Source organism: Staurois parvus, unplaced genomic scaffold (genome assembly GCF_062004578.1).
Source record: "Staurois parvus isolate SC_StPar_1 unplaced genomic scaffold, SC_StPar_1.0 ptg000902l, whole genome shotgun sequence".
Classification (NCBI taxonomy): domain Eukaryota; kingdom Metazoa; phylum Chordata; class Amphibia; order Anura; family Ranidae; genus Staurois; species Staurois parvus.
In genome coordinates, this window is record NW_028318698.1 from 840,293 (window position 1) to 868,115 (window position 27,823).

The window sequence follows — 27,823 nt, forward strand, 5'->3', positions numbered from 1 at the left end:
TATAACCCAAAAAAGTAAAAATGCAGAGGCGATCAAATACCACCTAAAAAAAGCTCTATATGTGGGGAAAAAAGGACACACATTTAATTTGGGTGCAGCGTTGCATGACCGTGCAATTGTTAAAGTAACACAGCACTGTATCACAAAAAATGGTCTGGTCAGGAGGAGGGGGTAAATCCTCTGGAGGACAAGTGGTTAAGCATACACCAATTTAAGGGCTCATTCACATGTGCAGCTAGCATTGCTGCTCCCCTAAGAAGCAGTCCATCGCTGCATTTGACAAGTGGTGAGAAGGTGCCTGTTTTAATCCTCAAAATGGTACACCCCAGTGCTGCAACTGTCTGTATTGTACATGGTTGCAGCGCAGCCCTCTTTACTTGAATGAGTTGTGTTCAGTGGTAGTACTGCTGGCCGAAAGTGTCACGCCATTTAATTGTTGCTTTGGCCATGGCATTTGCACAGCCCTGAGTGGCTCCATGCCCTTGTTCAGGTGGTCAGTAAGGAGAGGCAAAACTGCATCTCAACTTCCTGATTTTACTGGTCACTCATGTGAAAGAGCCCTAACAGGTAAAAGCCTGTAGAGAGAGCTAATAATTTGCCATATTATACAACATAATAAGAGAGACAGGGCTGCGATTCCCCGGGTACTAACAGTAAACCTTCTCTGTAGCTGGAACAATAGTTAAATGTGGATACTAGTGAAGCCCCCACCACCACCAAAACAGTCCCTATGAGATCTATTACAAAAACAGGCACAAAGTATCTATCTATTTTTTTTTGTCTTTTTGAACAGAGTTCATTGACTGAAAGGCTTTCTATAAGAACCTTTTGAAAACGCTGAGCTGAACAGCTTGTCCTAGGGAATTTGCTCTTCCATTTGAAATAACAAGTAAAATCTAATGTCACTTGGAGAGCTATTACCAATGCAGCGCTAAATGAATTGCAAACAAGCACATTTATTATGTCGTGAGATGCTGGCACCCGCGGGAAGGCGTACACATCTTCGCCTGGAAAGCTTACACCGACATCACAGTTAACCAGTTTTAATGGCATCTTGTTTTGCAGTTAGTTATATGGTTATGTGCATCTGTACAGCTAAAAAGATGTTTTGCTAGACGAAATTGTTTGAAATCGTCGAGTCTAAATCTGTTTGGTATATCTGTTTACCTATTAAAGTTTATGTCTTCATTTTATCATTTTTTTTCTCCGTAAAACGCAGTGGCGGTAAAGTGTACTTATTGCCAACAGGAGCAGATACTTTGTTGCCGGCACGAATAATGAAGACGCAGCTGATCAAACCACTTATTAATTTGGAATATATAAGCATGCTGGGCCTTGTCTGTCAAGGTTTGAAATACAAACTCTATGTAATGCGCTGCAACAACCAGACTTTACTTCTCCAAATGTCAGTTTCCACTGCAAGTTGGAAAATGATTGATTGCTGTAGGGCATTACAGAGAGTTCTTATTACAGCACTGTATTGGTAAACTGACATTTTTGTTTCCGCAGGTCAAAATCTCCAACATTAAACCTACGTTACCTATTCTCAAAGTGAATATTTATGCATACTTCTTCCTAAAAGAATTTATAAGTACAATTTGCATTGGGATGCATACATAAAACCACATTTCATATTGTGACTATATCAAAATATCACATAATTTAAACCGCTGTTTATTTGATATTCAATGTCAGTACACACATTTCCTTTAAAATAGGGTCCATTCAATCAGGTCAATTCCTCCATATAAGTGACCAATTTCCAAATACTATACAACAGCATTTCCCAACCTTTTTTCAGTTGCAGCACCCTTTAAAAGTATGAAAAAATCTCAAGGTACCTCAGTATAAAATGTAAAAAAACATAAATGTCACTAATCAATAGGAAACCTGAGCCTGGGGTGATGCAAAAAAAGCACCTTGATAAAACTATCTTCGTAACAAAAACCTGCCTTCACATCCGAGGTCTCCTCATCACATAGGAGGTCTCCCACCACATCAGAGTTCCTCCTATCACATCATATGTCCCCTCACTTCATCAGAGGTACCCTACCACATCAGAGGTCCCACCTCCATCAGAGGTTCCCTACCAAATCAAACTTCCCCCCACCACAACAGAGATCCCCTCATCAAATCAAAGGTCCACCCATCACATCAGAGGTCCCCCCTATTCAGAAGTTTCCCCATTACACCAAAGGTCCCCCACCACAACAGAAGTCCTTCCATTGCATCAGAGGTCCACCCCCCCCCCCCATTATATCAGAGGTCGCCTCATCACATTAGAGTTTCCCTCATCACATCAGAGGTTCCCCACCACACCAGAGGTCCTCCCATCACGACAAACTTCCCCCACCACAACAGAGGTCCCCTCACCAATCAAAAGGTCCCTCAAGCACGTCAGAGGTCCTCTCATCACATCAGAAGTCTCCCACCACATCTGGGCTCCCCCCATCACATCAGACTTTAGAGGTTCCTCCATCACATCAGAGGTCCCCCAGCACATTAGAAGTCCTACCATCGCATCAGAGGTCCCCCCTCCTCCCATCATATCAGAGGTCCCCTCATCACATCAGAGTTCCCCTCATCACATTAGAGGTTCCCTACCACATCAGAGGTCCTCCCATCACAGTAGATGTTCCCTCATCACATTGGAGGTCCCCCACCACATCAGAGGTCCTCCCATTACATCAGATGTCCCCTCATCACATCAGAGGTCCCCCCATCATATCTGAGGTCCCTCCATCACATCAATGGTCTCTCCTCACTTTAGAGGTTACCCCATCACATCAGATGCCACCTATACATGATTCCCCACATCACATCAGAGTCCCCTCATCACATCAGAGGTTCCCCACTACAGAGCCACCCAATCACATAAAACCTACCCTTCATCACAGAGCCCAGCAGTCACACAGGCCTCCCCATCACAAATCCCCCAAAATCTCACAGCCCCTTCTTCACATAAGACCCTAGGCTGAGTTGTAAACAATTTGGCCTAGAGTCAAATGGATTCCACATGAACTCAAGGATAAATTTGTGGACTAACACAGGTACTTTCTAGAGCCACAAGGCGGAACTCTTGCTGTCCTAGGCACTTTTTCGGCCAGGTAAACTTCATGTCAAAGTAGAGCTGCAAACAGGTTATGGACATTTAAAAACATACATATTCTTAACAAGCAGAAAATCAGCATTAAAATATTCCATCACTTACCTTTGTAGTTGTAGGCACTGTGGAACAATTCATCCTTGAATTCATAATGCAGTGAAGTTGTAAAAGAAGGTTATCAATGGTTTGCTATTTCTGTGCACCTGAACTGTGTTTATAGCCAGAGTTAAATGCACTTGGATCTAGGGGGTAGAACAAGACTGAGTCCCTGCTCCAGTACTGTTCTCTTCTCCCTGAAGCTCCAGGCTCTGGGTAGTCACTGTGACTCTGCATTGTGAATCACATGCAATGCATGGCTGTTAGGTACTACAGTTTTTCTTTAAGATTGAGAACTCTTTATTGAAGAAAGAACTTTGAGTGTTCAAGATTCAGTAAAATCCATACGTTTTCTTTCTCTCCACAGGATTCTGGGAAATTCCTCTACTGAAACCAGCACAAAGGTGAGTTTACTGGATGAAAGACTGATCATTTCTTTCCAGATTTCAATGCAGCTGTCAGTCTGGAACGTGTGATTATGACCATCAGATGAATACAGAAGGCAATATCAGAGGAATAGATTTGAGCTCCACAGTTTACTAAACATGTCTGACATCTTTCGAATAGATTTCTTAGACATCTTTTGCAGTCATACTCCTGGAGCATACTGATTGAATGTTAAGAATGGCTTCAAATTCTGTTGTCCATAGTGACCAACCAAAATCTCTGTCTGCGAGTGTACCATAGAAATATTGAAGATTGACAGCAGAAAAAGACCAAGTGGTCCATTGAGGTTGTCCCATTTTTTTTTTTTTTTTACACCTTAGATTTATGTTTACCTGAAGTATGTTTACATATACTTACTGTTGACTGACAAACTACCTCTGCTGGAATTATATTCCACACATCAACTACTTTTTTGGTAAAATAATATTTTACAAGGTTAGTTTTGAACTTTGCTCCTGCTAGTTGGGAGGTCAAGTCCCCATGTTCTTGATCTTAGCTTCATATTAAAATCCCTGCCCTCTTGAACTTTATTTACAGCCTTCAAGTAACTAAAGGTTTAAGTCATGTCATCTGACCATACATTAGTATCTTGTTCAAATATATATTTTTTAACATTAATTAGATTTTTTAATTGTAAGTGGGGTCAAATGGACATTAGTTTTCAATGAGAAAATGGAGCAGGATGGAAAATTTTTCTCGAACATATTTCTAGCAATTTTCATTCAGGAAAGTCAATTCATTCTAAAATTGAAAGATAAAAGCAAACACAATTTTTGATAGACCGTTATCAAGTCAACTTAGTAGAAGTAAGAACAGGTGCAGCGCTCACTACAGGTAACAGGTTAGTAAGTTCAAACAAGGAATCCAAAAAGAGGGTGCCCTGGCTCACCAAGTGTCTCCAACTCACCAAAGTTCAAATGAAATAAGAAAGGTGACATCCATATAAACGTATTCATTATAGGCACAGGAGTAAGTAAAAAGCTAACATGTTTCGGCAAAGCTGTGAACAAGGCTTTTTGCCAAAACATGTTAGCTTTTTACTTACTCCTGTGCCTAAAGTAAAGACATTTATATGGATGTTGGACCTGCCGGCCACATTTCTTATATCAGTTATCAAGTCAAATCTACTAGAGTATGGACAGTTTAAAGAGGAAATTCATTAACATTTCTAAAAATTAGAGTTTACAGTATTTGTGTTACAATATTATAGCAAATTACAGTATTTCTAGCTGCTGTTTGAAATCAGGTACTTACCAGTCCATAGATTCCAGCGCCGTCTACCCGCAGCCAAGTCTTCTCACAGCTGTGGGTCCCCACTGCCGCCATCTTGGATTTAGAAGGGCTAATGCTAAACTGCTAAAGAGCCACAGGGAAAAAAACAGGACAGCCCCCATCATTAATAGTGCCTGTGAGTTTTACCACAGTACTGTGTAGACCAGTTTTCTCAACTGAGAAGAACCCCTAAAACAATTTTCTGGTCTCAGAGAACTCTTACTCAAACCGATTCATTGGGGGGGGTAATGTTTTTTTACATCATTTGTCACTAGAAATAAAGCAACCCTGGGGGTTCTAGTAGATCCCAACTTTAATAATGGCATGCAATGCCAAGCTGCGGTTTCTAAAGCTAGCAATATCCTCTCTTGTATTAAAAGAGGTATAGACTCCAGAGAGATATAATTTTACCCCAGTACAAATCATTAGTAAGACCTCATCAGGAATACGCAGTTCAGATTTGGGCACCAATTCACAAAAGGAACATTGGGGAAATGGAAAAGAGAAGGGCAACCAAACTGATACGAGGCATGGAGGAGCTCAGCTACAGTTGTGGCCAAAATTATTCAACCCCCACTGAAATTGAGTGTTTTGGCCAGTTTGACATTGCTTTTGATCATTCAGTCATCTTGCTTACATTTACATTAAAGAGGCACTTGTAGGTCAGACAAATATAACATAACAGTTATAATGAAATAACCACAAATGTCTTTTCTGTGCTCACAGCATTATCAGTTTTATTCAACCCCCAAGTGACATTCAATCTTAGTACTTAGTACAGCATCCTTTTACAGTTATAACAGCTTTTAAACGTGAAGCATAGCTTGACACAAGTGTCTTGCAGCGATCTACGGGTATCTTCGCCCATTCTTCATGGGCAAAGGCCTCCAGTTCAGTCACATTCTTAGGCTTGCGCACTGCAACTGCTTTCTTTAAGTCCCACCAGAGGTTCTCAATCGGATTTAAGTCTGGTGACTGCGATGGCCACTCCAAAATGTTCCAGCCTTTCCTCTGCAACCATGCTCTAGTGGACTTGGAGGTATGCTTGGGATCATTGTCCTGTTGAAAGGTCCAACGTCTCCCAAGCCTCAGGTGTGTGACGGACTGCATCACGTTTCCATCCAATATCTCCTGGTACTGAAGAGAATTCATGGTACCTTGCACACGCTGAAGCTTCCCTGTACCTGCAGAAGCAAAACAGCCCCAAAGCATGATTGACCCTCCACCATGCTTCACAGTAGGCAAGGTGTTCTTTTCATCATAGGCCTTGTTCTTCCTCCTCCAAACATAGCGTTGATCCATGGGCCCAAACAGTTCTAATTTTGTTTCATCAGTCCACAGAACACTATCCCACAACTTTTGTGGTTTGTCCACATGGCTTTTGGCATACTGCAGTCGACTCTTCTTATTCTTTGGAGACAGCAAGGGGGTACGCCTGGGAGTTCTGGCACGGAGGCCTTCATTACGCAGTGTGCGTCTTATTGTCTGGGCTGAAACTTCTGTACCCACATCTGACAAATCTTTTCTCAGTTCCTCAGCAGTCACACGGGGACTTCTCTCCACTCTACGCTTCAGGTAGCGCACAGCAGTCGAAGTCAGCATCTTCTTTCTGCCACGACCAGGTAGCGTTTCAACAGTGCCCTTTGCCTTGAATTTGCGAATGATGCTTCCTAAGGTGTCTCTTGGTATGTTTAACATCTTTGCAATCTTCTTATAGCCATTGCCCTTCCTGTGAAGAGAAATCACCTCTTCTCTTGTCTTCCTGGACCATTCTCTTGCCTTCACCATGTTTGTAACCACACCAGTAAATGTCTAGAAGGAGCTGAGTATCACAGTCATTTTAAAGCTGCCTAATTGGTGCTTATTATGCTTGATTGCTGCTCGGTGACATCCACAGGTGTTTTCAATACCTGATGGAAAGCACCTGTATGAACCTCTGTTCTTCAGAGTGGTAGTCTTTAAGGGGTTGAATAATTGTGGCAATGAAGAAACCACATAAGAACCATTTACTACTGTATTACATAAACAATTGATGTCATTTTAGTTGCATTTGGGTAGTTACAACGTCCTTGTAGGATTTGATTCTGAATACAATTCCAAATGTACACTATAGTCCCTAAACCCCTTTACAGCATTGGGGGTTGAATCATTTTGGCCACAACTGTATGAGGAATGATTAGAGGAACTGAATTTATTCTCTCTTGAGAAGAGGAGATTAAGAGGGGATATGATCAACATGTATAAATACATCAGTGGTTCATATAGTGAACTCGGTGTAGAGCTATTCACCCTGAGGTCATCACAGAGGACAAGGGGGCACTCTTTACGTCTGGAGGAAATAAATTTAATCTCTAAACACGGAAATGTTTCTTCACAGTGAGAGCTGTGAAAATGTGGAATAGACTCCCTCAAGAGTTGGTTCTGGCCAGCTCAGTGGATTGCTTTAAAAAAGGCCTGGATTCTTTCTTGGATAACTGGATACTAACATTTATAGGTAAAGTTGATCCAGGGAATATCCAATTGCCTCTCGAGGGGATCAGGAACAAATTTTTTCCCCTGCAGGAGCGAATTGGATCATGCTTTGCTGGGTTTTTTTTGCCTTTCTCTGGATCAGCTGTGGGTATAAGATTATAATATAATTTTTTTTTTTTTTTTTTTTAATGGTTGAACTGGATGGACTTTTGTCTGTTTTCAGCCAGACTATGTAACCCTTACAGTGGTGGTCAGAATGCTACTCTAATAGACAACTAAAAGGAAAGTCAATCACAGTTCAAGGAACCCCCAGCAACCTCTGGAGAAACCCAAGGGTTCCACGGAACCCTGGTTGAGAATGGCTGGTTTAGACTTTATTATAGCATATCTATAATCCCCCCCAAAAATTTAATATATTGCAACTTACCTATTTTTACATGTGGTGGCTGCATTTGTCTTCACTTTTCAGGCTTGTAGAACATTTAAAAAAAATAACTAACACAACCACCACATCTACAGACTGGTATTCTGCAATATATTACATTTTTGGGGATTAGATACTCTTTGTATTGAATTTGCAATTATCTCCTTTCCACCCCAAACTCCCGGTGTGCTTATAAAAGGTTCATACTGAGCGATTGTGTTGCTGGAACTAAGGCCATCGCTAAAGCTTAATTGACATCCTTCGAATGATCCTTCCAGCTGTTCTAGATTTGTCAGTCTTATAGCGGGGAAAAATACCCAAAAGGTTCTATAGCACAGATTGTGGTCACATTGTTTTCTGAATAGTACATTAAATAATTGGCTTCAGAGAATTTTCCAGTTATCACCCCTCAACTGTTAGCCGCTTTTCAGTGCTGTTCAGAAAATTGGTTTGAACCTTTTATTTTCCTTTGTGTGAAAGATCTCTATTAGGTCGGCTTCATACCTAGCATTGTGGTAAGGCATGGTACAATGTGTATTTTATAGCATGTTGACACAAAGCACGTGACAATGCAAAGTAACACACAATCGGCATTACAGTGCTTCTTATTTTTAAAAGGAACCCCAATGCACCATCTAAATGCACTCAGACAGATACTTGTGTTTTGGTTTAGTCCCTGTCTGGATTTAGGTGCATCGTGGTGCATTAGCAGCCTATTTAAAAACAAATCTGTTGCCTAAACTCAACCCCTGGAATTCATAAAGGTCTCTTTCAGCAGGTGAACAAAGGACAGTAAAAACAGTGTGTTGAGCAGCATTTTTGCTGCCCCTGGAATGCCCAGCTAAATTCTACCATTGCAGCCAGACAGGGCTGTGTACATGCTTTAGCAATTTTAACTTTGGGTGCAAAGTTTGACGGGTAGCATTGCTTCCTCACACCCCTGTAAGTGTTGCCCAAAGCATGCTCTCCTGCCATGTTTCCTGAGCTATACACGCCCATCAGCGGACCCAGGACCAGCATGGTGGATTCTGCAGAGGGGAGGGAGATCAGTTAATGTCCATTTGCTGATCTCACTTTCCTGCTAATGACCTGGAATCCGCATGTAAAATGTCACTTTCGGGTCCTAGTGTCACTTTCCCCAGTTGGTATGGGTGGGATAGAAGCTAATGTAGCACGATCTGTGCACTGGGGGATAGGTGAGACATCAGGGATCTTCTATTGTATCATTAAAGAGAACCTGTCATGCAAAAAAAAACATAACATAGGGGGATTTTTATCACCCATGTGATAAGAAAAGGTGTAAATAATTTGTTACATCCAAGCACTTAAAATCCCCCCTAAAATAATTTTTATGCCTCCCCTATGCACACATGTACGAATGTAAATTTGTGTGCCAGGGACAGATTTGTCTGCGGCACAACACTTATATGAGCAACACAGTTTACACCAACATGGAAGAGGTGTTATTTACCTGTACTTTTCCCATTGAAATGGAAACCTTTATCAAAATTGTTGCAGCCTTGGTTCTAGAATGTGAAAGTGCTATAAGTAAGAACCACCTGAATTTGTCACAGACATGGGAAATAGCAGGAAGACTGGCACACCTGAATTTAGAATGATAATTTCTAATGTGGCCATAACACCAGAAAACTGTTGAACATGCTTTATTAAATCTCTCCCGTGTGCAGTAATGCACTTGCATATGCTCCTGTAATTTAAACATTTTCGGCTTTCATTTAAATCAGGGGTCTCCAAGCGTTCTAAACAATGGGCCAGACTATAGGAGGGTTGGACTGTGGCCAGTGGGAGTAGAAAATGCCTGGGGCTTGGTGGTCAGTGACAGTAAAAAAAAAATCACATCGTACCCATGGTCAATAGAACGAGGAATAGTATCCCATCATTGATGTTAGTGGAAGGAACAGCGCTCCATCTTTGGTGTCAGTGGGAGGTATATTTCCCAATCATTGATGCCAATGGGAAGAATAGTGCCCCATCATTGGTGCCTTTGGAAAGAAAGATCTGTGGTGTCAATGAAAGGAATAGTGCCCATTCGTTGGTGTCAGTAGAAGGAATAGTGCCTCATCGTTGGCATCAGTGGTAGGAATAGTGTTCCAACGTTTATATCAATGGAAGGAAGTATGACCCACTGGTGTCATGGAAAGAATGGAAACTCATTGTTGCTGTCAGCAGAAGGAATAATGCCTCATATCAATGATAGGAATAGTACCCCAAGGGCCAGATAAAGTCAGGCCCATAGGCTGCAGTTTGAAGCCCACATACAGTATATGGTGGTCCTACCAGCAAGGTGCATCTCCAGGCTTTTACTTTCTTACGGAGGCACTGACTCATGGGCTGCAGCATTGTCACCAATTCCTGCACTTTCCCAAGTTGAACTACATGTAGCCCTGCCAGTGAACAGTGTGCTGGCAGGTTCCACCTGGACACAGGAACTTCTTACAAATAGCCTACAGCAGCTTCCTCAACCTTATTTTAGCTGCTTTACCCTTTAAAAGCATGCAAAATGTCTAAAATGTAAATGTTACTTATGTACATCAGAGGTTCCCCCATCACATCAAAGGTCCCCCCATCACATCAAAGCCCCCTCATTACATCAGAGGTCTACCATCACATCAGAGGTTCCCTCATCGCATCAGAGCCCCCTTAATCTCAAAGGCCCCATCATCACATCAGAGGTCCACATCACATCAGAATGCCTCCTTGACATTAGAGGTTCCCCATGAAAGCAGAATTACCACTATTCACGTGAGGCCGCCTATACATGAGCCCCTATCACATCAGAGTCCCCTCATCACCACCGAGTCCCCCCCCCCCCCCATTGTGTCACTGGCTGCTATGGTACTGGCAGTCCACACTATAGCAACTCATTATGCTGATCCAGGGCAAACTGGGTCCTGTGCTCGTGGCATTCTGGGGGGACACAGCAGCATCCCAGGGTGCTGTTGTACCCTGGTTGAGAAACACTGGCTTATAGGATGTGTGCAGTAAGGGGTAAACTATATTTTTTGACAACCAATTTTGTGATCCAACTCCACATGGTGAAGGTTCAATGATGCTTTGGGGTTGCTATTCTGCTTCAGGCACTGGATGTCTTGAACATGTGCATGGCATTATGAAATCTGAAGACTACCAAATAATTCTGGGATGCAATGTAGGGCCCAGTGTCCGAAAGTTGGGTCTCCATCAGAGGTCATGGGTCTTACAGCAAGACAATGACCCAAAGCACAAGTTAAAAGCCCCCAGAAATGGTTTCAGACAAAGAGCTGGAGAGTACTGAACTGGTCAGCAATGAGTTCATATCTCAATCCCATAGAGCTCCCGTGGAGAGATTTCAAGCAGCAGTTGGGAAATGAAACTCTTCCAATCTGGAAGACCTGGAACAGTTTGTGAAAGAAGAGCGGTCCAAAATTTCAGTAGAGAGGTGTAAGAAACTCAAAAGTTACAGGAAGCGATTGATTTCAGTTGTTTTTTTCCAAGGGGTGTGCTACCAAATATTAAATTGAGAGTGCCAATAATTTTGCCCAGTCTATTTTTTTGGGTTTTGTGTGGAATGTGTCAGATTGTTTCTTCACTTTTGTGTGTCATACCAATACAAACAAAATAAATAAACATAAAAATGCCTAAACATTTGTAATTGCAACAATTTTCTGGGCAAAGGGGGCTTTATCTGACAGAAATACAGGGGTGCCAATATTTTTGGCCATGACTATATATAGAAACCTCAAATGCAACCAAATTAAAAAAAAATCCACCCACGTTTTCAGGTTTCTACATAGTTGGCCATGTGAAACATATTGATGAATCCAATAAAAGTCATCCAGGTATACAATGCCACCATACCTTGACTACAGATGGTATATCACAGATACAGGTTAACCTATGTTGTCCCTGTGTCCCACACAGCCAGTCTTCTACCGAGCACCTGCCGGGTCACAGGTCACGCTCAGCAGTCTGGGTAATCAGTCCGTGGTGGCCCTAGAAGAGAGGGCACGTCTATTGCTAACTGAGCTTGAAAGAAGCACGATGAATTACTACCTCCAGCAGTACAAAGACCTCCACATCCCAGTGCAGGCCTTCGTAATGGCTATGTTTGAGCTTCTCAACACCCAAGCCAAGGTAACTGCAAATTGTGGATATATGTGCTAGTGTATGTGGAAGAATATTGTATATACTGCTCTATAAATCCTTTATCCCTTCTAGTTCACTCTGCTGTCTGAGCTACGGCCCCAGATCTTCCCTCATGACTTGGCTGTATTTGACAACATGGTGTTGAAGCGAGAAATCGAGTCTATGAAATCTCGGCATCGATCGGGAGATACAGTCTCTGTCTTATCTCAAAGTCCGAGCACATCATCCACCGAGAGCCACCAGACTGTCAGCACTGCAAGTACTGCCCGGGTAAGGCCAACACATCCAAAACACTACCATGTCTACCATCTTGGATATATAGAATAGGAAGGTCTGTAATGATGGATCTGTATTACAACAGACTGTAGAATTTCAATGGAACCCTGCAGCAATGAACCCATGAGATCCTTAAAATGCACCTGTGCCCAGACTATGAACATTAAACTTCACATATTCTTAACAGTAAAATACCTTTAAAACAAGCCAACCCTGACCTCTCTGGTTACTTTTAACGTAAAATTAGAGACAATGACACAGTGTCTAGTGTATATGCAGCACAGGCACACAAATATATTTGTGTACATCCCCTACATGGTGGTGTTTCCTATGTGCCTGTGCTGCATATACATTAGATCTAGGGTCATTGTCTCTACAGGACAACTATATTCATGGCCGGTCATGACATCTTTCTTTTAAAATAATCTTTTGTTTTAAGTCAATTCCTTTGGCATTGTCTCATTTTGTGCTGATGGCTAACAGTGGTATTTACCTAAATGTCTAAACATGTGCAAAATTTGCAATAAAGAATAATTTTTTGATAAAATTGTTGGGTATCACTTTCTGTCCATTATGTAACCGCTTTTTCTTGTGAATTTCTTTTCACATCCCCCCCCTTTTTTGCGGTCTGTTTTTTTATTATTTGCCAGATAAAATACGTTCAGTGATAACTATATGTGGCCTCAAGCTCCCTTGTTATTATACTATTTGCATACACCTGTCGTTCCATGCGCAAAAATCCTCTGATTCTTTCCGCTAGAATCCGATGTGTGCAGCTAAGTGGCCATTACAAAATGTATGGCTCAAATTGGACTGCACAGAATTTGCATGTGATTTTCACAGGAATGCGGTGCAGTTCCTGTGCGAATCACATGCAATATGCGGCACCGCATCAGTGTGAACCCAGGTTTAAATGGATTGTTATTGCTTCACTCCATGTCCATTAAGTTTTCAGTGGTTTGTTGTTAATCATCCAGACGACTATGTGTTTTGTTCCTTTTGTTCTAGGAGAGGCTCCTGTGGCTGCTGGATGTTATGGAGGTCAGTAGAAACTTCCAATCTGCATCAGACTTTTTGGTATTTTGATTGTTTATAATGGCACTGCCAACTATTCATATTGGTAAACTAGATCCGAGAAACAGTCCAGAGGTTCAGAGCACCCAAGCGGTTACTTATATGTGACCCAATGATTTAAAGCCCACTATTTCCAATGGGACAGATCTTTGGGCCAAAAAGATTGAATTTCCCTTTAGGCCTAGGGTAGGAGCACATTTACAATTTACTATCAAGCTGCATAACGAACCTATGAAGCATGTGCATTGCACTACTGTGTGTTGCGATGCACTGCATCTGGGAAAAATAAATTATTCTTAGTCTGTCCATTCATTGGCAGCTAATCCATTTAAATACGCTGCCTTAGAGCAACACAAGTTAAAATGGTTCTTAAGGCTGAACGTTTTCTACCTTCATGCATTCCCCGAATAAAGGTAACCCCCCCCCCCCCCATGCATGCTATATCAAGAATTACAAGTGTGTTGCTTAGAGGCAGCCGACTGAAATGAATGGGCTATCAAGGCACCTTGATATGCATAAAATCTAGCTTGCACCTTTTTTGGCAAAGCACCTTGCCTTGGTGCAGGGGTCACCAAACATTCAAAACAAAGGGCCAGTTTACTGTTCTTCAAACTTTAGGAGGGCTGGACTGTGGATAGTGGAAGTAGAAAATGCCCTGACATCGAGGGGAATAAACAATGCCATCGGCTTGGTGGGCAGTGGGAGTAAAAAATAAATTAAATTATCGGTGCCAGTTGGAGGAATAGTGTCCCATCATTGGTGTCCGTGGAGGAATTAGTTTTCCATCTGTGGTGTCAGTGAAAGGAATAATTTCCCATCATTAGTGTCAGTGGGAGGAATAGTGCTCCATCATTTGTGTCAGTTGATGGCATAATGCCCAGGAAAAAGGGCTAAATAAAGGCAAGAAAAGGGCCACATCCGATCCGCAGGCTGCAGTTTGGAGACCCCTGGCTTAGTGTATCAAGGTGCCGTTCAAAATGAATGGCACTGCAATGCATGAAATGCATGTTAACCCAACACAGATGTGTAAATAAGCCCTCAAAAATAACAAAACTCAAAAACGATGCAATATATTGCAGCTAACCATAGGGTGATCCATATGGTTTAGATATGGTGACTACTTTAGTCTTCATATTCAGTCTAAGAACATTTTCAGCAAGTACAGAAAACCCCTTTTGATCATGGCAGAAATGCTGTGTCCTTGTTGCTTCCTGTGAGCCTAACAGAAAGCATGAGCCTTTGTTCTGTAAACTACTATTCCTACTATCACCTATGCAGGGGCGGACTGACCATTTGGAAACTCGGGCACTGCCCGAGGGCCCGTTGTCAGTAGGGGGCCCCATGACATGCTCCTGGTACATTTTTCATAGGCTTTTTTGAGCTTGGGCAAGGACACTGGGGCCCCATGATCCCCTATTGCCCGGGGGCCCCATGAGTTGTCAGTCCGCCCCTGCACCTATGCAATGCAGAGAAACAAAGGCAGACATGTTTGGAGTCCAGCCTGAGTGGCAATCATGACTCCCTCCATAGATACAATGAAGAAGTGATTGCAGCCTCCCGTGGACTGGACAAAAATTAAAAAAAAAAAGAAAACTAATGCTTACAACCCATCTAAGGACTGGGTTGTAATGGCAATATTTTCAATATGCTTTAAGAATTAGGTAGATCAGTCCCTTGGAGTCTCTCCCCGATTGTTCCAGGAAACCCTATTATCCGTTTCCCTAGATCAGGGGTCTCCAAACTTTCTAACCAAAATGGCCGGTTTTCAGACTTTAAGGGGGCAGGACTGTGGCCAGTGGAAGTAGAAAATGCCTTGGTGTCAGTGGAAGTAAACAATGCCCCATCTATGGTATTCGGAGGAGGAATAGTGCCCCAGTGTTGGTGTCAGTGAGAGGAATAGTGCCCCACCATTGGTGTCAGTGGGAGAAAAAATGGCCCACTGTTGGTGTCAGTGGGAAGAATAGTGCCTTTTATCAGAGGGAAGAAGAGTGCCCCTAGGGGCGGATAAAGATAAGCAAAGGGCCACATCTGGCCCCTGGGCCGCAGTTTGGAGACCACTGCCCTAGATTGTTCTAGAATTCTCTGTTGGCAAATTCAATGGAAAATGATTACATTTTAGTTTGTCATCACACTTACTGCTCCAAAAGAATCATTTTGAGCTGTTGGATGACCGTGACCATGATTGCGGAGCTATTAAAGGGTTAGTTAACATTTTCAGAAAAAATGAAAGGTGAACACCCTACACCCTCCCCCAGTCTGCATATAACCCCATGGGTGATAATAGTTTCACTGCCCATGCAGCCCACTGCAGAGGTCCTAGGATTTGAAAACTGCAATATTCTTCCTTTTCTTTCCCTAGGGATGTCTGAAAGGATCAGAGGGGTTCTGATTGGTCAGTGCAGACATGTTATGGCACAGATCAATCAGAACTGCTCTGATCCATCCCAGAAGCGCTGCATTGGACTGCATGGGCAGTGACTGTAGAAACTGTATCACCCACATACATAAAGTAAGTGCAGCGGGGACTGGGGAGGGACAGGAGGGTGGAAAGGATGTAAGGTGTAAAACTGGGTATACACAAGTAGAATTTCAAATAAAACTTTGTATGAAAATTCTTAGGAAAATTTGCATGAAAATTCTCAGAACATTTGAATGTCGTTCAAAAGTAGTTTAAGATTTTGTTGACTTTTATCATTCGATTTTGGACTGAAAGGTCTTTACTGCATGAAAACCACATACACTTTTTTTTTTCACTCCATCCAGATCCTTCGATTTTTCTTGTTACTGCAGTCGAAAACGAACGCCGATTTGACCCAACTAATGATTAGTAAATTAAAAGAAAAAAAAAAAGATTTCTTACAATGAAACATGTCGAACGAAATTCTACTAGTTTCTCCAGCTTTAGTTCACCTTTTCGATTTTTCAGATTTTTTTTCTCTTTAAGTCATTTTGGAATTCTTTTCTTCAGTATGAGAATAGAGAAAATTCTTTCCACTTTAATTATTGCACACATACTATTCACTAAGATTGAAAGGGAATGTGTAGTTTGTTCAATTATTTCTTAGATAAATGTGTAAAAGAGGTCAGCTTAGTGTCAGCAATCTTATCAGAGTATAGTCGGTAATTATCTATTAGCAAATTGTGCCCTTTACTTGATGGCTCATTTGGAATGATGCCTTGTAATTAAGTAGAAGTGTCATTAGCTCTGTGGCTTAGGTTGTGCTTTATAATAGTTAAGTGGGAACAATGTTTTTAGCAGGATTTCAAAAACATGGGAAATCACAGTAAGGCTATATTTTACACTTGTAGTTTAGGAAGGGGGGGCATAAAAACCTGCAGTTGAGCCACATTTTTACTGCTCTAGAATCATTCCTCTTAGGTTGCAAAGGCAGAAGACAGGGGTGCACATATGCAGTGACTGCTGCAAAAATGATCCCCCTATTGCGTTAGGTGGGCAGTACCACTTGCAACCCATTCAAACGAATGGGGCTACGCTGAAACCGTGTGCCTTGCGTGGTGGTCTTTAGGGGGTAAAACAGGCCGTGAGGAGGTCTCTTAACCGCTTAAGGACCGCCCTATAGCAGATATACTGCTACAGGGCGGCACCTGTGTGCAGAATCATGTATATATATATGTGATTTTGCATTTCCGGGTAGGGGGCGCGTGCGAGCTGCCCTACCCGCGCCGCCATTCACAGCCGCAGATGTCAATCCCCGGGTCCCGGCCGGTAAGTACCCACAGGCGCCGGTGATTACTGAGCATCCCTGACGGGGAGGAAGATTGTTTTGTTTACAAACAATCTTCCTCCCTGTCAGCTCGAGCACAGCTCGGGATGGCTGTACTGTGCACAGCCATCCTGAGCAGTGTGCTCAAGTTGACAGTGAAGAACACACACCCCCGTCCCCTAGTAAAACACTCACCAGCACACAGTTAACTCTTTGATTGCCCTCAAATTACCCCTTCCTGCCCAGTGCCATTAGTACTGTAATTACTAGTAGGGGAAAAAAAATCCCATTATCTATACCGCCATTTGTAAATGCTAACATTTGCGTAAACCAATTAATTTACACATATTGGGATTTTTGTTTAGCAAAGACATGTCACAGAATACATTTTGGCCTAAATTCATGATGAAATTTGATATTTTAAATTCTTTTACTGGACATGTTTAATAGCAAAAAGTCCAAAATATTGTTTTTTTTTCTCAAAATTGGCGGTCTTTTTTTGCTTATAGTGCAAAAGAAAAAAACACACAGGCGATCAAATACCACCGAAAGAAAGCTCAATTTATGGGAAAAAAGGACATAAATTTCATTTGGGTGCAGTGTTGCATGATCACACAATTATCAGTTAAAGTAATGCAGCGCTGTAAAGCAAAAAATGGCCTGGTCTGGAAGGGCGGGGGGGAATCCTGCTGCTGTGATCTGACTTCCTGTGGGGGGGAGGCTACAGTTGTTCTTCATGCTCTATGTATGTAGGAACGTAGCCACCCCCACTTGCTCGCTCCAGAGATGAACCCAGGAATATGGACTATGGGATGTGTGGTGTACATAGGGCAGTCTACATGGCCAAAACTAATGTGCACTGCTCATTCCAAACAAATCAATTTGAGATGGAAAAGTAGAGGCTTGGAAGCTCACGGAGGACATAACAACAAGGAGAAAGAAAAAGGCAATAAGAAATGATTTCATGAAAAACAGTTTACAGGGCCATTAAGTAGTGCATGTGTATGGATTACTTTTGGAGGACAAGGACATCATTTAGTGTTACTTTAACGTGGTTGTAAACCCTTACATATACCCAAAATGTGGGGGAAAATGTGGCACCTCTAACACTTAATGTTTGTAATGGCAATGGGTGCTGGGGTGTGCCGGAAGGTCCATTGATGCTCGCTGTTGGGGGATCTATTGTCACTGGAGGGCATCTATTTTTGCATGATGGTTTACTGTTGCTTGTGGGGGGGTCTATAGTTGCTGGATGGGATCTACTGTTGAGGAAGGGTTCTATTGTTGCTGGCTTCTGGAGAGTCTATTAATGCTGGCTGCTGGGGGATCTGTTGTTGCTGCTGGGGTGTATTTTGTTGCAGGAGGAATCTATTGTTGCTGGGAAAGGCCACACCCCCTCTACACATTCTCAAAGGGAAACATGCACAGTTAAGGCTGTCAATTCAGTGCTGTGTGTTGAAGGGGGGGACAGGGCCATCTATGGGATTGTATGGGGTATGGGTAAATGATCATAAGTGACTCACGCAGACAACAGAGGGAGTAGAGAAAGGCCAGAAATCACGTTAAGTGCTTTGGATTGAGACAGGTACACTCTATAGTAGGATATGCTTTGTTCATTTTTAATTTCAGAAGATTACAACCACTTTAGGTTTCAGATAGAGTTGGGAAGGGTTAAATATTTTTTATGCATTTCCTTAGGAAGACTCTCAGAATGATTTGCGGATTTCATTGCTAGCATAGCCCCTGGCATTCTACTAATTTCCTGTTATGTATGCATCATAGATGTTATGTAACTACCTTTGGTTTTCCATTTTCAATTGTCTTCCCTACCCGGCTCTTAATTAGGCGTTTGCGTTCCCATTGATCCCCTCCTTTCCCCCCTGCCGTCTCTGCTTTCCTTTAAGCTCCTGACATTACAGTGACATTTCCCTGTAAGACAAACAGCTGCTTATGTTTATTAGCATCTATCACATCCAGCAAAATGCCTTTCTGCATTAATCAAGCCATTTTAAAAAATGTATATGCAATTTCTATGCCGTAATCTGGAAAAACAGCCTTTGAATTTCAAATGGTAATTTGGAGCTGTGTATGCCAAGGGGCACCGAGCACTGTGCAGAGAGTTTGGTTGTTTACTGGTTGAGGGCTGGGGACCATCGATTGGGGGCAATTACAGCCAAGGGGCTCCAGGAAGGGTTGCAAAATGCGTAAACAGCCATAAAAGGTCTCCAGTTCTCACGTTTTCTTGCTTTGAAAATCTTTAAGCGCTTCCTGTCCAGGCTCAGCATCACTTTAACAGGGTCTTTGTGCTTGGGAGTACAGCCTTGGCCAAAAGTTTTGAGAATGACACAAATAATAATTTTCACAAAGTCTGCTGTTTCAGTGTTTTTAGATCTTTTTGTCCAATGTTACTATGGTGTACTGAAGTATAATTACAAGCATTTCATAAGTGTCAAAAGCCTTTATTGACAATTACATTAGGTTTATGCAAAGTGAGGCAGCAGACATGAAAATTAATAATAATAAATATCATTATTATTTATTATATAATAAATAATAAATGTGTCATTCTCTTAGTCTTTTCCTCCAGATGTAAAGAGTGCCCCATTGTCCTCTGTGATGACCTCAGGGTGAATAGCTCTACACCGAGTTCACTATATTAACCACTGATGTATGTATACATGGAGATCATATCGCCCCTTATGTATTATACATAGAGATCATATCCCCCCTTATGTATTATACATGGAGATCATATCGCCCCTTAATCTCCTCTTCTCAAGAGAGAATAAATTCAGTTCCTCTAATATTTCCTCATAGCTGAGCTCCTCCATGCCTCGTATCAGTTTAGTTGCCCTTCTCTGTACTTTCTCCAGTTCCCCAATGTTCTTTTTGAGAACTGGTGCCCAAAATTGAACTGCATATTCCAGATGAGGTCTTACTAATGATTTGTACTGGGGTAATATGATATTTCTCTCTCTGGAGTCTATACCTCTTTTAATACAAGAGAGGATTTTGCTCACTTTAGAAACAGCAGCTTGGCATTGCATGCCATTATTAAGCTTGTGATCTACCAGAACCCCCAGATCCTTCTCCACCATTGATTCCCCCAGTTGTACCCCCCCTAGTATGTATGATGCATGCATATGCTTAGCCCCCGAGTGCAGAACCTTACATTTATCAACATTAAACCTCATTTGCCACATAGTTGCTCAATTAAACCGTGCATTGAGGTCGGCTTGTAAGTTGAAGACATCCTGTAAGGACGTTATTCCACTGCACAGCTTGGTGTCATCTGCAAAGATTGAAATGGGATTTTTAATCCCAGACCCCATATCGTTTATAAATATATTAAAAAGTAAGGGTCCCAACACTGAACCTTGGGGTGCACCACTGATGACCCCAGACCATTCAGAGTATGAATCATTAACCACTACTCTTTGAATACGATCTTTTAGCCAGTTTTCTATCAAGTTACATACAGATTTTTCCAAGCCCGTAGACTTTACCTTACACATTAGCCGTGTGTGGGGAACTGTGCCAAACACTTTTGCAAAATCCAAGTATATCACGTCCACAGCTACACCTCTGTTCAAGTATACCACGTCCACCACCACCCCTCTGTCCACGTATACCACGTCCACCACCACCCCTCTGTCCACGTATACCATGTCCACCACCACCCCTCTGTCCAAGTATACCACGTCCACCACCACCCCTCTGTCCAAGTATACCACGTCCACCACCACCCCTCTGTCCAAGGTTTTGCTCACCCCCTCATAAAAAGAAATCAAATTTGTTTGACAACTTCTGTCTTTCATAAATCCATGCTGTCTTATGCTTAAAATTTTTTTTTCAGCAAGAACTCATCTATCTGCTTTTTTATTAAACTCTCCAATATCTTCCCAGCTATAGAAGTTAAATTAACAGGTCAATAATTACTTTACAAATTACAAACATTTTGACCCCGTTTTAAATATTGGCACCACATTGGCCTTGTGCCAATCCAGTGGTACTATGGCAGTCATTAAAGAGTCCCTAAAAATTAGAAACAATGGCTTTGAAATGACAGAGCTCAATTCTTTAAGGACATGTGGGTGTATGCCATCTGGTCCAGGTGCTTTATTCACCTTTATTCTGTTTAAATATTATTGGAGCATATCGTGAGCCAATGTGGATCATCTGGAGCTGTGTCAATACCATGCCCATTATGGTCAAGAGCGCCCCCGTGCTCCTTTGTATACACGTTAATATTTTACATTCTCTTTTTCAGTCAGCAGGTAGAGTTCCGGGCTCATTTTTATCTTTTGCATACTCTAAATTAACTTTTGTAAAGTAATACGCATGTTGTTTACAGACCTCAATATCTCAATCTGAAAGTAGTTGACTCATCAGTATTGGTTATTGAATGCCTCATTTGGGACCATTCAATTAGAAAGACAGCCTCTTTAGCTAAAAAGAAAACACAAACAAACAAAAGACAACTTCTTTAGCTTCGGGCCGCAAAGCTGTGTGGCAGTGAAGAGGGGGGGGGTGTTTTGATTTACTTTTGTCATATCCTATGGCTCCCTTTTCTCCTTTAAAAAAAAACAAAAAAACTGAACCTTATATGAAATGTACAAAGTGAGACTTTATTCATGTTACTGCACAGAAGTGTGGTGCCCTGCAATTCTGCAATTGCTGTGCTGTGACATTTGGGACCCTGCAGAGCAGTGTGGTATTAAGTAGACATGTTGCAGTGGAGATAACACAGGTAACTGCACATAGTGTAAATGGGACCTGAAAACAAGATTAATGCTTAAGTCCTTACATTTTTCCATGAATTCCATGAATTTAGCCAGTTTGTAAAAAGTGAAGGCACACTATGAGTTAAGTCCAAGGAGCTGCATAACATCTCTTGGGCTATCTCTATTCTTTACATTTGACAGGTTTGTTGCTCTGCCTGAAAGACCCTTTTCTGTGATTGGGCAGAAGGAGGGAAGGAGTGGGCATAGCAGCTGCAGTGACTCTCCTGCTCATGATGCAGAGCTCAGATGGATCAGTGTCGCTCTACCAGAACTACAGCGATAGCTGTCTTCTGAGAGTACTAAAAAGTTGTCAGATATAAATAATAGATGTAAGCCCAGGAGGTGTCATGCACGTCATTGGACTTAAAGAGGTTCTTCGCCCTGTTTGAAAAAAATTTTGTGTCATCAGCTACACTCACCTGTCCAGGGTTCCAGTACTGTCCTCAACTGGGCCGGTTCTTCGCTGGTCTTTTGAGTCCCCAGTGCTGGCATGTTTCCTGTGGGAGGTTCCACTGTGCATGATTGATCTGAGCCTTGTGAATGGTCAAGCAGTCTTCTGGGACCCATGGAGATGACACGTCAATATTGTCGGGATCCATCCATATTCTGGAGTTGCTCTGTCCCGTCAGCTGGTAGTGGACAACAGCTCACCTACTTCACAGAAGAACAAACGTAGGTGCACTTCTCTGACCCACAAGGGACGTATGATCAAAAAAGCTTTGACTTCTCTTTTAAATGTTTCTACCCAGAAATGTAATAAAGACAGTAAGGTGCCTTTGTCAACAACTCCACTGAAAATCTCAAACTTATTTTTGTCTGCTGTTCCAAGGGGAAGAAATAGATGAGATCCGGGCTGAGTCCAATAAAGAGGAATCCCATCATTGTTGTGTTATAAAAGGAAGAGCAGGCTGTTTTCTCAGCAGTCTGGTTCCAGGCTGTTATCTTTACTGGGCTGGAGATTAGATCATAAAGCTGCTTTCTTCTCGTATTGATTTTTCTGGCTTACAAATTGTATCCATTTCATTCTGTCTATGTATATCTTTGATCTTCTTGCAGTTTAGCACAAAGTTTGGGCTCTGTATGAGCCGGTTAGATGTCAGGATGAGCGAGTCAGGCAAACGTCAGTTCACAGGAGATTCGGCGAACCCTGCGAATAGTACACTATTACCAAACATTGCGCCGAACCCCATTGAAGTCTACGGGAGATGAATCTTGTTTTTTTGTTTGTTTGTTTATAATGAAAATTTGCAAGCATTTGTTTAAAAAAAAAAAGGGGGGGGGCATGTGTAGCTGGGCATTGCAATGGGGCACATTTACCAATATTTGTTTTTAAATATTGTTAAAAAGGAAGAGGGTCTTTTAATGCAACTTAAAAGGCAACAATTAAAAATACATCGATCCTTTAACAACTTCCCTGCTGTAGGCTGTATACAATTAGGTCCATATACAGTATATTTGGACACAGGCATAATTTTGTTCTTAGGTATTTGCCAAAACATATTCAAGCTATAGTTATATAATGGATATGGGCTGAAAGTGCACACTCTCAGGTTTATTTTGAGGGTATGTATATCCAAATTGGAGGAAGGATTTAGGTATTACAACTCTTAAGAGTAGCCATCGCCCCTTTTTCAAGGGACCAAAAGTAATTGGACTATTGAATCAAAAACTGTTTCATGGCCAGGTATGGGCTACTCCTTTGTTGTTTCTTCATCAATTAAGCAGTTAAAAGGTCTGGAGTTGATTCTAAGTGTGGTATTTGCATTTGGAATCTATTGCTGTGAACCTACAACATGCATTCAAAGGAGCTGTACATGCAAGTGAAACAGGCCATTGTAAGGCTTCAAAAATGAAACAAAGCCATCAGAGGGATAGCAGCAACATTAGGAGAAGCAAAAATCAACAGTTTGGTACATTCTGAGGAAAAAAGAATGTCCTGGTGAGTTCAGCAACATAGTAAGACATAGATGTCCATGGAAGACAACAGTGGTGGATGATTGCAGGATCCTCTCTATGGTAAAGAAAAACCCATTTACAACATCCGGACAAGTAAAGGATACTCTCCAGGAGGTGGCGTATCATTGCCAAAGTCTACAATCATGAGAAGACTTCAGGAGAGCAAACACAGAGGATTCACCACAAGGTGCAAACGATTCATAAGCCTGAAGAATAGAAAAGCCAGATTAGACTTTGACAAAAAACATCTGAAAAAGCCAGACCAGTTCTGGAAAAGCATTCTTTGGATGGATGAAATGAAGAATAATCTATACCAGAAAGACGGGAAGAAAAAAGTGTGGAGAAGGCTTGGAACAGCTCATGATCCAAAGCACACAAAGTCATCTGTAAAACATGGTGGAGGCAGTGTGATGGCATGGGCCAGCATGGCTTCCAGTGGCACAGAGTGATTGGTGTTTATTGATGATGTGACAGAAGACAGAAGCAGCTGGATGAATTCTGCAGCGTTTAGAAATATACTGTCAGCCCAGATTCAGCCAAATGCAGCGAAGTTGATTGGAAGGCGCTTCACACTACAGAAGGACAATGATCCAAAAACACACTGCAAAAGCAACCCAGGAGCTTTTGAAGGAAAAGAAGTGGAATATTCTGCAATAGCCGAGTCAATCACCTGATCTCAACCCAATTGAGCATGCATTTCACTTGCTGAAGGCAAAACTAAAGGCAGAAAGACCCACAAACAAAGAACAACTGAAGACAGCTGCTGTTAGAGCCTGGCAAAGCATCAGAAAGGAGGAAACCCAGTCTTTGGTAATGTCCATGGGTTCCAGACTTCAGGCAGTCATTGCCAGTAAAGGATTCTCAACAAAATATTAAAAATGAACATTTTATTTATGATTATATTCATTTGCCCAATTACATTTGAGTCCCTGAAAATGGAGGGATTGTGTATAAAAATGGTTGCAGTTCCTAAAATTTGTACTTGATATTTATGTCCAACCTCCTGAATTAAAGCTGAAAGTCTGCACTTCAGATTCATTTGGATTGTTTCGTTCTAATTTATTCTAGGGGCATACAGAGCCAAAAGTATGACAATTGTGCCTGTGTACAAATATATATACCTAACAGTCTCTTGTTTAAGTGGTTATACTAGGATCATGACTGCAGCTACAGTAATGACCCTGGTAACAATCTTTGCAGCCCATGATTCACTACAATGTAAAAGTGATCCAAGTGGCTATACAGCCACCGGATCACTTTTTACAGATGACAGAAAGAAGTCCCCCCTCCTCCATCACTGTCACCTTTATCGGGCTCTCCTGTCCCACCATGGAGTCCGGGAACAATGCTACCGGCCGTATCCGATGCGGAAAACAGAGTGAAAGGAACCAACATTGTTCCTTTCCCTCTGTGACGTCAGAAACCAAAAACAACAAGGATTTGTTACTTCCAGTTTTGGTTTGTTGTTTACAAGCTGTTGCCCGCTTGTGAAAGCATCTGATCAAACCGATCTCTGTTTGATCAGATGCTTTGGAGGCCAGAGGAAAGATCCGAGATCTAATAGATAACATAATTGTTGATACAAATGTTACAATGATTGCTGTTCATCCTAAAGTGTAACTTTTAAAAAATTAAAAATGGGTGAACAGGCAGGGTTTTTATAGCAGAAAAGACATTGGGGATGATTTACTAAACTGGAGAGTGCAAACTCTGGCGCAGCTCTGCATAGAAACCGATCAGCGTCCAGGTTTTATTGCCGCAGCTTAATTGAACGACCTGAAGTTAGAAGCCAATTGGCTACCATGTACAGATGCACCAGATTTTGCACTCTCCAGTTTTAGTAAATAAACCCCATTTTTCTCTCCCTCTCTTCTGCATTAGGGCTGGTTCACACTAGGAATTCACATGCGTAACTTAGCTTTGACACATGCTGCTGATTGTAACTGCAGTGCATTCTGAGCGTGGTGCAGGAAACATACATGGAACGCGGGTTTCCCGGACCGTGTTCTGGTGTAAAGTTACTTGCTTTCCTCTATCCTCTGAAGGTGCAGTTTACGGTGAAACGCGTTAGTTATGGCAGAATACACAATGTTATCACACACGCTAGTGGGAATCCAGTGGTGCTTATCCTTGGTTATATGCCTGCAATTGTCTTCTTATTGTAAGTACATTACCATAGTAACCCCTTCACTGCGGCACCTCCTGGCCCTTATAGGTGTTTCTGGCATCGGGATTTAGGGTCACGTGACCATTGTGATTGGCTGTCACAGCAGTCACATGATCGGAAAGGTCCCGATTGCAAGGAGAGATTGGAACCTTTCTGTGGAACGTCAACATATGCAAGCTCTCAATACGTTTACAAATGGTGTGCGTCAAAGCCCAGCCACCAAGAGACTGCATATTTGCAGGATGGCAAGGAGTTTACCTTCCATGTGGGTGGTGTCATTTCTAGGCACCCTCTATTCCTGCTGCACTGAATGCTCTCCATCTCACACTTTGAAGTGTGTCTTACTTTTCTTTGGTATTTTCCATCTTGATTTTGGACTGTTCATCAGGATATTTATCCATCTGTACGGACATTTTGCACATATGTTTGCTTTATTCATTAAGTGTTCTTGCATGGCAAGACAACTTACTGTTATCTCACATATATATTCTTATTATTATAGCCAAGTTTACCACCCTAACTCCTCCCACAGTTTTTACACTACATACACAGTAATATATCGAAACATGCAGATTGTTCCCGATTGGTGTGCTATTACTTTGTGGAATGTTTTGACGAATGGTTCACGAAATATCGGCGTTTTTGTGGTGAAATTGGTCCCATAGGAATGAATGGTGGAATGTTCAAAACTAGAGTGTGAGCTGAAAAATCAGGACATATCTAAACTGCCATCACTCCCTCATTTTCAAGCCCACCTACACAAATCTTATATCAAAAGGTTCAGCTATCCCTGCTGCCACTACAAATGTCCACGGCTAAGCCATAGTCCTGATAGTTTTCAAATATGACCATTTGTTTGCAACTCACGCCGCCCATTGACATTGTAGACTACTGGTGGAGGCAAGAACACTTCACACAATTTCCCCAGATATTGTAGCTTTTCTAGTTTTTATTATTTTGGTTTGCAATTTTGAAAAACATTTTTATTTATGCTTGTTTTTTTTATAATGGTTCATATGTACATTTGTCCATCTGTATGGATATACACCTTTTTTATGTTTATTTTTATTTTGAGAGTGGAGTACTTACTAGGTTATATTATACACACTTTAAAGTTTGAGTGCTTTTGAGCTGATCAGTGTCCACATGCACATTTGTCTAGCTATACGGATATACACTCTGTTTATCTTTATTTTGAAGGTGGAATATGGTATTACAAATGCCTTAATGTGTTTATATTTGGCTTTCAATTTTTATTTATTTTTTAGGTTATTGCATCTAGTGAGTTTATAAAATAATATGGTTTTATATACAGTCATGGCCGAAATTGTTGGCACCCTTGATATTTCTCCAGGAAATCATGTATTTCTCACGAAACGTATTGCATTAACACATGTTTTGCTATACACATGTTTATTCCCTTTGTGTGTATTGGGACAAAACAAAAAAAGGGAGGAAAGAAAGCAAATTCGACATAATGTCACACAAACCTCCAAAAATGGGCTGGACAAAAGTATTGGCACCCTTTCACAACTGCGGATAAATAAGAATGTTACAAGCATGTGATGCTCCTGTAAACTCACCTGGGGCAAGTAACAGGTGTGGGCAATATAGAAATCACACCTGAAAGCAGATAAAAAGGAGAGACGTTCACTTAACCTTTGCATTGTGTGTCTGTCTGTGCCACACTAAGCATGGACAACAGAAAGAGGAGACGAGAACTGTCTGAGGACCTGAGAACCAAAATTGTGGCAAAATATCAACAATCTCAAGGTTACAAGTCCATCTCCAGAGAACTAGATTTGCCTTTGTCCACAGTGCGCAACATTATCAAGAAGTTTGCAACCCATGGCACTGTAGCTAATCTCCCTGGTCGTG

At 41.7% G+C, this 27,823-nt stretch overlaps 1 protein-coding gene across 8 annotated transcripts in view; it reads left to right on the top strand.

The window, feature by feature from the left end:
* WHRN (whirlin) overlaps nucleotides 1-27,823 on the top strand; it is a 253,906-nt gene that overhangs the window by 169,062 nt on the left and 57,021 nt on the right. For 7 of the 8 annotated variants that reach the window (XM_089656385.1, XM_089656383.1, XM_089656380.1 and 4 more), the window contains 4 exons: nucleotides 3,570-3,606; nucleotides 11,739-11,951; nucleotides 12,036-12,233; nucleotides 13,248-13,280. In XM_089656385.1, the coding sequence (XP_089512511.1) occupies nucleotides 3,570-3,606; nucleotides 11,739-11,951; nucleotides 12,036-12,233; nucleotides 13,248-13,280 (481 nt within the window). The remainder of the gene's footprint in view (nucleotides 1-3,569; nucleotides 3,607-11,738; nucleotides 11,952-12,035; nucleotides 12,234-13,247; nucleotides 13,281-27,823) is intronic. The other variant, XM_089656387.1, reaches the window with a different exon arrangement.